This window comes from Manacus vitellinus, unplaced genomic scaffold (assembly GCF_001715985.3).
Source record: "Manacus vitellinus isolate BGI_N305 unplaced genomic scaffold, ASM171598v3 scaffold_23_pilon, whole genome shotgun sequence".
Lineage (NCBI taxonomy): Eukaryota > Metazoa > Chordata > Aves > Passeriformes > Pipridae > Manacus > Manacus vitellinus.
This window is the reverse complement of record NW_021939718.1, coordinates 2,829,942-2,844,161: the sequence shown is the minus strand read 5'-3', so window position 1 is coordinate 2,844,161 and position 14,220 is coordinate 2,829,942. Positions and strand designations below refer to the sequence as shown.

Genomic DNA, 14,220 nt, shown 5'->3' with positions numbered 1-14,220 from the left:
CTGACGCCCAGCAGGCCATCGGCGTACTCCCGCCATGTGCCAGGGTCGGAAGCCGCGCCTCCCCCAAACACCGCTACCCGGTTGTACTCACCATCGCTCCCCGACCGCGCGTTGCCGCCCGTTCGCCGCCCAAGGAACCGCCCCCGCCGGCGCGCATTGGCCGCGCTCCGCCCGCGCCCGCCCGCCGAGCCGGGGGGCACCGGCCGCGCCCCGGGGCGAGCGGCGCGCAGCGGAGCAGGACGCGGAGCGGGTGCCGGGGCTTTCTTCTCGGCTCGGCGGGCCAGCAGCGCGACGGCGCGGGCTCGTCTCCCCGGCTCAAGGCGAGCGAGCCGCCGCCTGCACGCCCGGCTGCTGGACTGGGCGAAAGAGAGACAAACTAAACGCCGAACAGCCCCCCAGGCTCTGCGCCCGCCTGGTTTGGTTTTAATTTTTTTTTCTGCTGTAATTATTTCCAGGGGAAAAAAACCCCCAGGCATCGCCGTGTTTTTGGCAATTCTTGCTGCATGAGGAGTTGTTTCCCCGCACACCCCTGACAAACAAAGGAAAAGGGGGAGGGGGCCCACGTTTCGCAGAAGACATGCGTTCCGTCAGGAAGAGGTGGACTGTGTGCACCATAAGTCTCCTCCTCATCTTCTATAAGACGAAGGAAATAGCGCGGACCGAGGAGCGCCAAGAGGCACCTCTCGCCGGGTAATTGCGGGGCGCCGCGCCGGGAGGGCTCCCCGAGTGGGCAGCGGGGCCGTGTCGCTGCCCGCGGTCCCCTCCGCGTCCCCGCCGGGGTCAGTAGATGCCCCGGCGTCCTCCGGTCCGGAGCGCCTTGTGCCTCGTTTCCTGCCTTGGGAACCTGTCGGGGAGGTGCGAGTTTGCCGGGGTGCAGGTGACTCCTGCCTCCGTCCTTGGAGTTCTGCCTGGGAGCTCGGCATAACTTCAGTGCTCCTCAGGGATGCTTGCGCAGGGAGGGTGTGGGTCATTCCACTTGGCTCCGGAGGTTCCTCCGCTGGAAACTCTGGTCCCTCGCTGAAACCGTCCGTTACATGCTTTCCCCCTCCTGCCTGTCTTCGGCTGAAAACAAAAGGCGAAGAGTCCTTTGCCATTTTTCTCTTTGCACCTCAGGTTTCTCTTTGTCGGTCGTTGTGTTTATGTATGTGAATGCCAGTATTCGTCATTTTTCTCCCAACTTGCAGCTATCCTATGGAGACCTTGGTTTTTCAGCCAAGCTGGGTTTCTCCTTGGAGGAGTATAGGATTTTGTTTTCACTGGAGTGTTGCATAAATGTCTTGATCGCTTAATGAAATCAGCAAAAGCTGAGTAGGGGCTCACGCTTTCTGTTTGCTTTTGCAAGTCGACTAGGGGGGAGAATGCCATTCACAGCAGATTTTCATCTTGTAAACCCTTGCCTTAATTCGAGGAGTAGGCATAAGGAGGTTCTAAGTACCCGTACAGACCTGGAGGAAGCTGCGGCAACTATAGCCTACTTAGTCCCCGCTTGGCCCCAGAGTTAAAGACAGAAAGTGCATCCCTCCTCCCTTTTCAGGCAGTCTAGTGCGACAGCGGGGCACAGGCAGCTGGGCACAGCTGGGCAGCAGTGGCCCCGGATTTCCCGGGAGCAGGGGCTTGCCTCACTTGTGTGTGTGCATTGTTTGCTTCCCACGTTATTCAAGATTTTCACAACTTGCTGGTGTCTTTCCCTGTTGTTCAGCCTGGGTGTAACCCCGGCTTCTGCCACAAAGCTATCTGTAGACTTAGGAGATGTACAGAAGTTTAAAATTTTGGGGTTATAGGTGTGTGAAAACACACGTGAAAATCAGTGTGTGAGGCAGAATTGTCATTAAAGATACCCATGTTTCTTAGTATGTACTCCTTCCTGTTGGACTAGAGGTAGCTGTTAAAATTATTCAGAAATTACCATATATAAGTTTGCAAAGAAAAAACCCCCTCCAGCTTACTGCACGTGATTTGACACAATTGAAAAGGTAATAAAATGAACTGATGTTTTAATATTAAATAAAAGAAAATAAGTGTAATTTGTCATAGTATGTGTGTTCTTAACAAACACTTTAAAATGTAATGTAATGTACTTCTGCCAGATGATTTAGTGATATATTTATTTCTTTGTTATCAGTGAGACTTCTTGTACAGCATGATGCTAGTCACTTTCGCTGTTGAAATATCATTTCTCTTCACAGCCTGTCATCCCATTCGTTACTGTCCGAAGCAGAAAAAACTCCTAAGTGTATTGCTACTATCTGCTGCCAATATTGGTGTTGCACTTGCCTTTCCCCAGAACTAGGGGTTCATGACATTTGGTTATTTTTGACTGGCCGTGTGGGCGAGCAAAGTCACTTTTCTGCGGGATGCTTTACTTTCAGAAGTACCAGTAATACAGAACTATGAATGCTCAGGATGGTGCGTTTTATGGTTATCAGTGAAACCTCAGGTAAACTCCAGATATTCCAAAATGGACTATATGCAATTCCAAATTATATGATAAACCTTAAACCTGTGCTTCCGTAGCAAAGTTTGCTAGGAAAATAATTGCAAAGCACCCCCTGATTCAAATAGACAGTAATGTCCCTTTAAAGGTTAAGCAAGTAATGAAACACGGACGTAGCGTGCAATGCAGTGTTTCTTAAACAGTGTCATCTTCCACTGATATGGAATATGCTTGAAGGAAGTTACTTTATTTAATGAGCTATCTTCAGGAGAAGAGATTGTCTCATGATATTGGTCTGATTGGTCGCCAAGGCAAGGAAGTTCAGAGTGAAGGCTGACACTGTAAGTTGCTGTCACATTATGGCAGCTGTTTCATTTACATGACAGGATTTGCAGTGATTCTAGAAGATACAAAGTAACTTAGCTTTATTTCACAGTTATTTACACAATGAAGAGTTACCTGGAGAAATTTTTTTCTTTTTATGTGTTAGTTTATTTAATATTACTTTAAGTGAAAATTAAATAGAACAATGCCAATAAAAGGGAGAGGAGGATTTAAGTGAGCACATTTGCGTTCGTAGTAGTACTTTAACACAAAGTGCCTGGGACCTTCTTTTAGCTCATAAGAACATACTTTAACACTGTTTTAATGTACAAGCTATATAGCTCACTACTGATGTAAATTGTGAATATGGAAGAAAACGACATTTCAAATGCTATGGCGCTTTAAGTGTTGGCAATGTGTTTTGTTGTTGTCAACTATCTCATGTTCAAGTGTCTGCTAAATAATATTTAACCCAGAATAAACTAAAGATATCTCTGAAGTACCTTTAGACTGAGAACTTTACTTGGATGTATTTTGGTAATCTTCTTTTAGATGCGTGCACTCAATGCATCTAGAAAATATATGCAGGAGTATAGATGTAATAAATATTATTACAACCATTATGGAAAAATTTTAGGGAATAAAAAAATTTAATATAGCAAAAAGTATAAATTGCATTCTCCTTAATAATTTAGGGACTTGCGCAGCATCCTCCCGTGCTCTCAAGTTAGTGGTATTTAGATAATTTGCCGCAGGTCTTGTTCCTAAAGTTGCAGGTTTTCGATAGGTGGCAGCCTTACATCTGCATCGGAGTGATTTCAGGGCTGCGGGGTGTTGGTGGAGGGGATGGTGAGGGAGAAAGAGCCGTGAGTAATGCAGGGCTGGTTTTGGTGAAGTGTATAACACCGGTTTGTTACTTATAGAGGCTTTCGCAATGATGGATCTTTTTAGAAATTACTGCATGTTACCAGTTTTCTGAATTTAGCCTAATTATTGTCCCATTGCAGGTTAGCTTGAGTTTAGCCTGCTATATAGTTTACCAGCTATTACTGCTTTATATATCCTGCAGTAATGTTACTTTAGTTCTTATTGAGGGCTGGGATCCAATTGTTTTAAGAAGTTACAGCCACCGGAAAACAAGAGTCAGCAATTCCCTGAAAACCTTACAGTCTCACATCTTTTCCATTTCATTGTTTGAAGGGCTGTGGTCAGAAGTTCTGTTTGCAAGTTATGGTTATTGGCAGTATTTCAGAGCATGCTGATTTAACAGAGAAGGAGATTTCTGTACGTTACTGTTCTGTATGCTCCTGTGTTACAAGACATTCTACAAGGTAGAATGTTATATTCAACAACTTTGATATATTTATGATTAATAGCTGTGTTTGAACTCAGCTGAACATTGCTCTGGCACCTAAAAGAGAGTGGTATGGAAGACAATGGAAACATATGGAGATAAAAATGGATTTTATTGCTAACACCTTAAGTCGTTCTTGCAGTGTTTTGGATTCTCTATCCCATTTGTGTGGCCCTACTGGCTAATATTTCAACTGATAACATTATGATAGCTCATCAGGTGTTCAGTGGTTCACCGACTACTTATTGTAGTTTTTTATTTTTTAAGGTTACCTTGCCGAAAGTTATGAATATTACAAGACTGATGGACATGATAAGACAATTTGGGTGGTTTGGATGTGTGCATACAAATTTCAGGAAGTGATGGGGAAATTTTGTGGTTTGTTTACCATTAAATTCCAGAATTTTGTCCATAAAAGTCTTTAAGTATCAACAGGAGGCAAAAGAAATCTATTAGGCCAGTATTGCAGATTTGCAGCAATTACTGGGCAAAGGCTTGAAAGTTAGCACTTAATTGTTAGTTTAGTACTAGAAATTTGGAACCTAAAAGTGCAGAATCTGCCTCACAAACATGATAAAGTTTCATCCAGGTTCACAGTTTGTAGCTTATTGTAGTTTTTCTTATGTCTGTTTTATTACATATATAAACATATTTAGGCTCTTAAATTGCATATTCAGCTCTTAGATATAGCTGTCCCATAGATTTTTTCACAGTTACAGTTCATTTGCTTTAGAAAGCAGAGAGAGAATTGCTTATTTTTGTGGTGAATAAAAGGATATATTGCTGGTGCTTGGGATGTAAATTACTTAAAACTGGAGTTAGCCTTGGGTGTAACTGTGTCTTTTATATATTGCATTGCAGAGATGGTGAACTGAGTTTGAGCAGATCAATGATCAATAGCTCTGATAAGATAATTCGAAAGGGTGGCTCCTCAATCTTCCAGCATGCTGTAGAAGGTTGGAAAATCAATTCTTCTTTAGTAATGGAAATCAGGTGAGTGTCTTAAATGAAAAGCAGTTCGTTTCATATTTTCATTCATGTTACTTATAATTTCTGTGGTCTGGAAACAGTAATTTGATTTACAGTTGCAGGTGGATGGTTTATAACTGTATATATTTAGGTTCAGTGTTAAATGCAGTTGCATTGCATTAGACTTGAAATCATGTCATCCTTCGTAAGAATTAATAAAATGTTTTCATCTGGCTGTGGCAGTCAGACCTGTGCAATCAGCATCTACATTATGTATGTCCACATTTAAGCTGCTTGTTTAGAACTCTTCCACAGTCAGTGGTGAGAATCTGGCACTTTTAGGACATGATTTCCTCTTATCCTAAAGGTTTGAAATAGAACAGCTGAAAGTATCCTGAACATAGCAGTTTTCCTCCCTTGGCTACAGAGGGAGCTTAGACAGACAGCTTAGGTGCAGGAGTCAAGAGCCAGGGCATCAAGTACTGTGAATCCAACACTAGCCATGATTGGTCCACATGGCAGGGCAGGCACTGACAGTATCCATGTCCTAGGCAGTTTTCTGTCTTGAAGTCAGAAAGGCCAAAAAGAGCTTTAGGCTGCTGCTGCTGGGGCAACTCAGTAGCAGAGTTAGAGTGAGTGGATAGTTCTGATATGTGTTAGTATTCATAGTGTGTCTGTGCACCCTGAGAGAAGAACAAGCAGATGCCTCTTAATGTTGTTCTGTCATACCTTCCCCATCTTCATCAAGAAGGTGGCCAGTGAAAGAAGCATGTGGAGCGTGACTTGGCAGTGTGGAGGACTAGGAATGTTGCATTCTGTGAAAAATGAGAGAAAATAACTATTTTTAGCAACAATCACACAGCAGACTAGACTTGATTTTCTGAATGTTAAGATTTTGAATAGACATTTGGTCTAATTAAAATGTGGTTTCTGTGTGATTTCCCTTTCTACTTATTTTTAAGTTTTGTAATTGTTTTTTTGTAAATTAAGGGACTTTTTCCAAACTCCTTAAACAGGCATTGTTTCCGTGTACGAAAGCATGGCTTCTCTGAATGAGGAACTTGAGGGTTTTTTTAATGACTGCTATTTTATGTCCCCAATCCTAAAACACACGGAAGATAAAGGTAGCTCAGAAATGTATGGAGTTGTAGTAAAGGACTGATGTTCTGGAAGCCTTGTGGTATGATGGACAATGCAGCCCCATTGCAAAAAGCCAAGGAGCAGCATAAAGGATGGAAAGCATAGCAGGATTTGGGTAGGCAGAAAATTAATGAAATGCAGCTGAGGTGCATTTTAAGAATGGAGTTTGATCCAGAACCATCCTTCAGCCTGTTTGACCAGTGTATGGTTGTTCCATAAAGGCTGATTTCTGCTCCAGGACAGTCTAGGAAAGCAGATTGTCGGCATCAGTGATGGTATTTAAAATTTGTATGCATATAACTGACAATTTATGTTGGAGAAATATTAAGTAACTTTAGAGGAATACTGTTGAAACTTTGTTTCATAGGCTATGGGTCTGACAATTGGAAGAAAACAACTGTTTTTTATTTGTGAAGTGAACTGATTTGGAAGTCGTTGAGTGACTATAAGTAGAAACAGATAACTATTCTCAGTCATTTTGTTGAAAAGTTGAGTATCATATTTCAGAGCCATGTAAATCCAATATGCCTTGCTGGTCAAGCCAAACAACAAAGTAAAAATATGACAATAACTTTTTTTATGAAAATTAAGACATAAAATGGAGCTTGGGTTATGCTAATTTTCCACCTATTTCAGATGCAAAATCCATCCTTCAGACAAAGAGGTAAAATAATAGAGAATGGTTTAGATTTTTTTTCCAGCCTGTTAGTACATGTGTATCATCTCAATGTACTAAAATCACAAGTTACACAATAATTTTTTTCTTTACTGTTGGCTGAAGGGGAACATTCATTTAGTAAATTACTGTTGTGCACTTAAGAAGCATCATGACATGATAATATGTTTTTTTTTAAATATTGTGCAGGAAAGGATTTAATTTTTTGGGAGGGGTCTCATAAATACAGTGAAGAAAAAAGCGTATCTTGTACACTAACTTAAGCAGTAGAGGTTCTACTGTATCTTAACATTTTCTATATAGTAGAGAGCATCAAGCTGAGGTTATGTCCACACTGCCAGTCCTGTTTCAAGATGAAATAGCTACCATCATGAACACTGAGGCGGAGAGCAGGTGTTTTAACTGAACCAGTAAAAGAATTTAAATTATTGTGACATAGGGCCAAAAGTTGACATGAACCATATGAAAGGAACCAGTGCCACCAGCCAGTCACAGTCTTTCCAGAAATCCTCTTTGCTAACATAGCATGGCATATTCAGTTATGAGCATATTCAGCAGTGAGGGAAGGACATTTGGCAAGCTTTTCACTAAGGAAGCCACATGCAGCCCCTTGTGAGATGTGTTTCAATCTGATGCTGACTAAATGATCTGCTTTCTCTCACTTTTACAGGTGGTTTGCTATACACCTTTCTTCCCTGTTAAAGCAGTAAGAAGCATTTTGGCTGTATTTTTACACTTACACACCTACCAGGACTAACTTCAAATGTGTCTAGTGAAGTCCTAGAGTGTTTTTGTGGTTTAACTAACTGTTTAGCCCTCCAAAGTACATTATGTGCACTGTGTAGACCATGAAGATGATTCAAGCTTTATTATTGCAACTATTAACATGAACAGTGGTTGGTGGTCTTGTGGTGTGAGGTTGACCGTAGGAAGTAATGGTAAGAGAGAAACAAAAAACAAGCTAGTGCCTGTTGAATTATACATAAAACATTTTCAGTTCTTAGGAGTGGGGAAATAATTTGTAAAACCATTAGTGTACAGCATAAAGATATTTCATAAAACTTACAATCACCCATAAATGACAGCTACTTTTATGTATTATATCAGCTTTACACCTGCATTAACAATTTTAGAATGAAGAAAATATTTGATAGTGAGCCTTGCTTTGTGCAAGGACTATTGGTCAATAGTATGTTGAACCTAGTTGGCTGGCATCTAGAATATTATACTTTGCTATTTGCTTTGTTGACTGTGGGCATCACCTCCGTCCACTTATTTTTGCTTAGCATGGTGACCAGTCTATCAGCCTCAAAGGTGAATTCTTGGCAAGGCCAGGCTCAGATAGGAGTCAATGAATGAAAATGCTCCTTTATCAGGACCCTATGGAAGGATGGGAAGCTTTCACTTGGTTTCTGGTGCTCTGGGACTTTGCAGCCAGAAAAGGCAGTCTGAGGAGTGTAGCAGCTCTCCTGGGAGGGCAGCAGTCCTTCGGAGATGTTAAGCAGACATAAGAAGAAAGAGCTAGACTTTCTGTGATTGAAGAGGACGTTATTGGTATTATTAATTACTTGAGACTGTGGGAAATTTGATGCCTTGCCAATCATGATTGGTCTGGTGGGGGAGTGATTTTTCCAACTGATGTTACCTTCTGATTGCTTACAACTTCTTTGAAGAATAATAGATAATTCTTGTGTCTAGGGAAGGAAGATTGCTTTCTTGGTTCCCTTTCTGTCTGAATGATTTCAGTCATGAGGAAGAGAATCCATCATGTGCTAAGGTTTTATGTCTTAAGTCCTTTCTACTCTCTGTAGCAATGTGAAGGTTTTCCTTATGGTTGTGGAAATAAGGAAACTTCAGTTGTACTGGAAGCCATAGTTTCAGAAAGGAGGGATGTGTCTAAGATGGTGCAAACCTATCTGGGGAAGAATTCCACACAGGGCTGATGCCAGCACATCTGTGACCTATATGAAATGAACTACAGTCTGATGTCTCAGTGTGTGATTTTCTTACACTTATTTTTGATTAAATATGGGCACTTCTCTTGGAAGGAACAGAAGGTTTTGAATTGCAGGAAGGCAAAATTTAAAAAAAAGTACATTGAGGATGTATTTATCTCTGCAATGTAACAGAAAATTTCCTGTCAGAAAAGTGTGAGAACTTGTAAGATGTTAAAAGCATCTAAAGAAAAAAATAAGGGCAGCTTCCTCCTTAGAAAGGTTCAGATTGTTATCATTGTTTGTCTTTCAAATTTACATGAAGCAGCTACGATAAGTCCCTGAAGTGCAAGCAGTATGTACTGAACTGGCAGTGGAGCACTACAATTGCTCTGAAGCTTTTGGAGCAACATTTTGGGGCCATTTGCACTATTTCCTTCAGATCTTCTGTGTGCCAAAGATTCCATGTGAACTGGGGCTTTCTGGTCTGGTTTGGTCATAGTAAACCTCAGGGGATTTTTGCTTGCCTGTCTGTCTTACTCTACCTTGCTTATCCTCATGAAAAGCTGGCATATGGTAAGCCTAAGTTGAATCATGGTCTGTTTCAAAGTCCTCTTTTCCTTTTGCGTGCCCACTCTCCAGCATTACTGTTTGTGTGGCCTCTGTTGTCTGGGGGCTGCCAGGAATTGTCCCAAGGTTATTTGCAGTTAGGTGTGTTTTTAATGAATCCAAATCGGTGGTTGGACTAGATGACCTTTCAAGTCCCCTTCCATCCCAGACTATTCTATGATTCTAAATCTGCTTTCCTTGAAGAGGTTTTCTTTAAACTTACTTTTAGTCAGACTAAAGCGAAACCCAACAGGTGCAAACACCCACAGTCTCCACTGCGTCCTCAGGAAGCCAACAGGAGCTGGAACTGCAGCCATCTACAGGGGCAAACTGTGACATTTTGTGACCACAGAGTTTGTTCCTTTGTGGTTTTTTTTTTAAACTAATTTAGCTGACAAAAAGTATGCTTTATCTAGGCTGTAGTCCTTGGTGATTTCAAAGGCTGAGACCCACCTTCTGCCTTCCAGCTGGGGAGCATGAAGCAGTGTCAGGACTTGCTAGGGTTAGAAAATTGAGTTGTTTATTAGACTTGTGTGAATTAGTCAGAGAAAGTCTTCAGGAGAGCAAGAAGAGGAATCAGAAATCTACAGTGTGACCTGCACAGCTTAAAAAATAAAAATTTTAAAAAAAATTGGAGTGGCTTCTTATTCTCAAGTAAATAAAGGATTTTGCCAAGAGTGTAGTCTGCCATCCACAGGCAAGTTACTGTGGGAGAAGTGCTAGCATGAGAAGTATTGTGCTTCTGATAAGGCTAGGGAAGCACTGATACAGGCTGCATGGGGAGTTTGCCAAGTCCCCACCACAAGAGGTTATTAGGAACGTATTAGATAAACACAGTCTGGAAGACTTGTAGATAGAGGCACATCTTCAGTGCACACAGAGAGGATTAGGTAAACGCTTAGTTCCGTGATGTGGTTGCTGGTGATCTAGCCCAGCTTCCTGGGCACTGAGGATGCCCTTTAGAATAAAGGGCTTCCCCATAAAGGGCTTCATGGTTACTGTCCAGATGAGCCCAAATGCCCCAGCAGCAAGGGTTTCTGGCACTGCCTTCCTCTAAAGAAATGATTTTCCCTGAAAAAGCATTGGAGGTCATACATCAATCTTCTTGAGAATTTCTAAAAATATAAAATTATTTGTAATCTTAAAAGTCAAATGATTTAGTGGTTTATTTTCTTTCCTTAATCCACACAATTCTGCGGCAGATGAAGAATAGTTTGACATTACAACAATTTCGTAGTAGAAAGGCTACAGTACAAAATAAAACTAAAAAAAAAGGAAGAAAAGGAGAAAAATATCACCATATTGCCCCAGAGCAATACATAGCTATAACATTTGGAAAGCTGTGCAGAGACATTACTATCTGTTACATGAAGTTTATCAGATAACCGGGAGTTTAAATACATACTTAAATATTGTGAAAATTTGTTTCTGGTTGTCGAAATAAAACTTTAGGTCAACCACAGATTATGACACTGTGTTTTTGTATGTCAAGTAAAGATGTTGCAAACAACTGCTTGGCTTAAAATAAGAGCAAGCCACATCTGTCTCACCTGCCCACAAAAGGGTTCAGGCTACACCCATGATAGAGTTTTATTTGTCATAACAAAACTTGGAGACCTCAAATAAAACTGTTTGTTTATACATCGTAGCTTAAGGTTGCAGAACACCTTTGCTGCAAGGTTTGCTAAAAATCATGCTGTTTTTTTCCTTAGTGGAATTGAGGTTACTTTGAATTTTATATGCAGCTTGAAGTGGATTAGCACTTATTTGACATTATTTTGTCATGTCTGTTTAATAAGAATAACCTTGTTGTGCTATTTTTTATTCTGTGAGACAGAACAGACGTTTAAACAAGTTCTTTTTATTAATCAGCATCTAGACTGACTGAAACACTCATGTACGTGTGTTCAGGTTTTGTCACACCCCTTAGACTTTTTTTTCCTCTTAGCACTTATGTGAAAATGGGAAGTACTGCTATCCCCACGGTACAGATGAGTCAGTAGCACAGAGGAACTTAAAACAATAGCATGAACTCTGCATTCTTTATCATATTTCTTTCAGTATTAAAAGATGTCTGGATAGAGTCAGACAAATCAATAAAAATATTTTAATGTTAGCAAATCTCTTACATGAGGATTCTGTTGTGTACTCTAATACCTGTGTGTACTTTTAATTGAATATGCAAATGACAGCTTCAGATAAGAAAACATTTTTAAAAATATGAGAAGATACTAAGATTCAGTGATTTCTGCCCATCTCAAAATTTTTTTGTAAAATAAATTCCTTAGACATTTCAGAAATTTCAGCTGTTTTAAGTAAGTGGTTGATTATCTGATTTTAATTCAGGTCCACGTGAAACTCTTTTTGGAGGACTTCTGTAAGCATATAGATAAACAAGTTTTGAATGTAAATAACCAAATTAATAATGGAAACCAAGGTGCTTTTATTTTTTTGGCACTGTTTGCATAACTTCACTGCCTTCCTCTTTTTTAAATAATACATTGGATACTATATTCATGCACAAACATTGCTACTTGTTTGCTGTCAAGAAACAGTTTTAGGACCATTCATTCTGGGTGTCATGGATGAGTGCTTTAAATTACTAAAGCGAATCTTCTGGTGATCACATGTGACTTCTTATAGTCAGAACTCAAGGTTTCTTACACTTCACGTAATTTTTTTGCTTTTTGAGACTCATTTGTGGTCACCCCTTCTCAAGTCAGAGTGCATGTGAAATGAGTCTCTGGATAGCTTAGGTGATGCTACTCATAGCTTTTGATGCATTTGTCATATCCTTTACAGACCCAGCTATAGTAACTCTGCTCCTAGGTAATGAATACTTTTAGTAGATTTTAATACTTCTAGATTGGGCAGTTGCTTCTTTCTTGCTCTTTTTCATTGTGTAGCAATTCATGTATCTGTTGCAGAGTGCCCACTAAGTAAAGCTATCAAACCCATGGAGATCTTAAGCCCATTCAACTTAAAGGCTGAAGTTGAGTCATCTTCCTTTTACAGAAATACCTTGCCTGGTTTTACCAAAAGCAACACTTAGGATTTGCCTATCCTGCTCTGTTATTCTGAGCCTCAGTACAGACTGTCTTTGCTCTGATACTGTCATTCATACATGACAGCTGTAACTGATAGCCCAAGATATACCAGATATTCTTTCCCCTGTTTTTTTTCTGCCCTAGTTTAAGAAATGTGAAGAATCACTTGAAAAATATTTTTATCGTGTTTCACTTCCCCTGTGGCTTTTAAGATCTGTTGCATGGTGAGTATTTTGTGTCATTGCTTGCAAGATTCAGACATTCTTCCTTCTCGAGGCAGTGACACAAGACCTGGCTCGTGAGCATGGATGTTTCTATAGTTCATCCCTTTTAACTTGTGGGGGATTATTTCCCCTTTATGGCTGTAACTGAGTGTTGCAACTGCTAGAGTGGCATCTCTAGTTATGTTTTCCTGTTTTGATGTTCTCTAAGGAAGTTCTGCTCTAAAAACTTAATATGTAAAAATAACATTCTCTTAACAAAATGTCTGTTCTCTTTCGAATTCCACTTTACTTACTGAAAACAGTGGAAAATATAAAGTTTTTGTTGTTTTGTTGGATTTGCAGAGGCAAAAGTGTCTGTAAGACTTATCACATGCTGAACACCCTGCCCCAGCTCAGCACTGTTCAGTTCCTTGAGAGTATTGTACTTGTGTTCAAATGTGGTCTTATGTCTTTTCACACACATACATGCTTCACAGAGCAAGGATGGACACAAGTGTTTAAGGCTTTGCTTATTATTCCTGAGCTGCCAGTGGCTCTTGCAGCTCTGGCCTGGAGTCCTTCCCAGCTTTTTATGTCGAGTGTATACTGAAAACTGCTCAGTGCTGTCAGTGCAGGTATTAGTCATCTCATACATTAGAAATTCCATTACAGTTATTAAGTACCTGTTTTGAACTTATGTATGAAAAGTGTGCCAGTACCCACCTGTCATTGGCAGAATGGAAGCTTTGAATGGCTGGATTCAGTCTTAGCCCCAGACTTGGTCACCAGTTTATGTCTAAAGGATTGTATAGGTGCAATTGAACCTTTACCTAATTTTGGTCCGCAGGATTAAGGATGAGAACCCAAATATACTTACATTAATAAAATTAATTATTTATTGATGATCATAATGATAATTATTAGATTAAAAGATTTTGATCAGAATTATCTGTGACACAGTATATAGAGAATTATACCTACTAATATAGTGCACTATTTGTTGTTGAAGCCATATTGAAGCAATGATGCTAAAGCTAGCAAAACTATTGAGCAGAAATTGATGGTACTCAACGCATACCGGTGACTGTGGGCAAGTCTCTTTTGCTCAGTCTTGAGAAGTAACCTTGAGAGGGGTCCCCACTTGAAGGAGGAATTTCCACACACTTTCCAAGAAGGGCTGTGTTAGAAATCCCTACCATTAAAAAGAGGTGATGGGCTTTTGTAGTATTAGTGATTAACTGTCAGTCATACGTTTTCAGGCCAGGTGTGTCAACTCAGCAGCTTTAGGTGAGTTATCAGCTTGTTCATTCCTTTGTCAGTGGCTTTGTCTGCTGCATCCTCACCAGTGCCAGTTTCTGTCAGGAAGGATTATTCTTCACATCCCTGAAATGTTTAACTTTAGAATTGAGAAGTCAGAGCAGTCTCAGCATTCTTCAAAACCAAAAGTAGGGTCATCCACCCTTCTCCATCCACTACTGATAACTTTTGCAATTAGAGTCAAGTATGAGCTGTTTTACCCCCACTTAGGCA

General features: G+C 40.4%; 1 protein-coding gene across 1 annotated transcript in view; it reads left to right on the top strand.

Annotated features, from left to right (window-relative positions):
* The first annotated feature begins 345 nt into the window (after positions 1 to 345).
* The window catches only part of ST8SIA4 (ST8 alpha-N-acetyl-neuraminide alpha-2,8-sialyltransferase 4), a 53,940-nt gene continuing 40,065 nt past the window's right edge, over positions 346 to 14,220 (top strand). The window contains exons 1-2 of the mRNA XM_018072946.2: positions 346 to 690; positions 4,974 to 5,105. Of these exons, the coding sequence (XP_017928435.1) occupies positions 578 to 690; positions 4,974 to 5,105 (245 nt within the window). The 5' untranslated portion in view covers positions 346 to 577. The remainder of the gene's footprint in view (positions 691 to 4,973; positions 5,106 to 14,220) is intronic.